This window comes from Colobus angolensis, unplaced genomic scaffold (assembly GCF_000951035.1).
Source record: "Colobus angolensis palliatus isolate OR3802 unplaced genomic scaffold, Cang.pa_1.0 Scaffold267, whole genome shotgun sequence".
Classification (NCBI taxonomy): Eukaryota; Metazoa; Chordata; class Mammalia; order Primates; family Cercopithecidae; genus Colobus; species Colobus angolensis.
Window position 1 is genome coordinate 1,490,799 of NW_012115899.1, and position 1,263 is coordinate 1,492,061.

The following is a 1,263-nucleotide window of genomic DNA, read 5'->3' on the forward strand; positions in this document are numbered from 1 at the left end:
TTAGCCAGGATGGTCTCCATCTCCTGACCTCGTGATCCACCCGTCTTGGCCTCCCAAAGTGCTGGGATTACAGGCTTGAGCCACCGCGCCCGGCCTTCTTGTGTGTTTTTAACTCCCATGTGCTCCCTAGGACTGAGCTGTCTGCCCCTTGCCCTTCCTCTAGTGCCCTCGTTGATGGAACTGGAGCCGTCACTTGGCTAAAACCCACCCTTTGAAATCCTGCAGTGTGATCGTGTCCCCCAGCAGGTCCAAGAACTCCTTAAAAGCCGGGCTCTCCTCATTGTTCCCAAATAGCTCCTCCTCCAGGGTCTGAAAGAGAAACAGGAATAAGGGCAGGAATTAGAAAAACCCTTTGTGATGCTAAAGGAAGGAATATGGTTGCCCAGACACCTGGTCCCTTTCTTCCTCTCTCCCTATCTCCCAGCACATCCACCAGAGCTGCCCTCGGTGGGACTGGGGCAGAGGGAGGAGAGACTGGTGGAGACTCACTCCCAGCACTTTGGGAGGCCGAGGTGGGTGGATCACTTAAGGTCAGGAATTCGAGACCAGCCTGGCCAACATGGTGAAACCCCGTCTCTACTAAAAATACAAAAAGTAACTGGGCGTGGTGGTGGGTGCCTGTAATCCCAGCTACTCAGCAGACTGAGACAGGAGAATTGCTTGAGCCTGGGAAGCAGACGTTGCAGTGAGCCAAGATCATGCCATTGCACTCCAGTCTGGGTGACAGAGTGAGACCCTGTCTCAAAAAAAAGAAAAAGAAAATATAAAGAACTCTCAAAACTCTAAAGTAATCAAAACCACAATGATATATACCACTTCCCACCTACTAGGGCGGCCACGATGAAAAATAAAGGCAATAAAAGGTAATAACAAGTGTTGGTGAGGGTGTGGAAAAACCAGAACCATCACACGCTGCTGCTGAAAATGGAAAATGACACAGCCACAGTGGAAGACAGTCGGGCAGTTCCTCAAAAGGCTAAATGCAGAGTCACCACAGGACCCGGCAACTTCACTCCCAGGCATATACCGAAGGCTAAACGCAAAGTTGCCATAGGATCCAGTAACTTCACTCTGAGGTATACACCAAAGGCTAACCACAGAGTTACCATAGGATCCAGAAACTTTGCTCTGAGGTATACACCAAACTTGTATATGAGGCATAAACCAAAGTTAGGCCGGGCGCGGTGGCTCAAGCCTGTAATCCCAGCACTTTGGGAGGCCGAGACGGGTGGATCACGAGGTCAGGAGATCGAGACCATCCTG

At 50.8% G+C, this 1,263-nt stretch overlaps 1 protein-coding gene across 1 annotated transcript in view; it reads right to left on the reverse strand.

Moving 5' to 3' along the window:
- The window catches only part of RAP1GAP2 (RAP1 GTPase activating protein 2), a 158,398-nt gene that overhangs the window by 58,958 nt on the left and 98,177 nt on the right, over nucleotides 1-1,263 (reverse strand). The window contains exon 12 of the mRNA XM_011947515.1: nucleotides 209-309. Coding sequence (XP_011802905.1) covers nucleotides 209-309 — 101 coding nt within the window. The remainder of the gene's footprint in view (nucleotides 1-208; nucleotides 310-1,263) is intronic.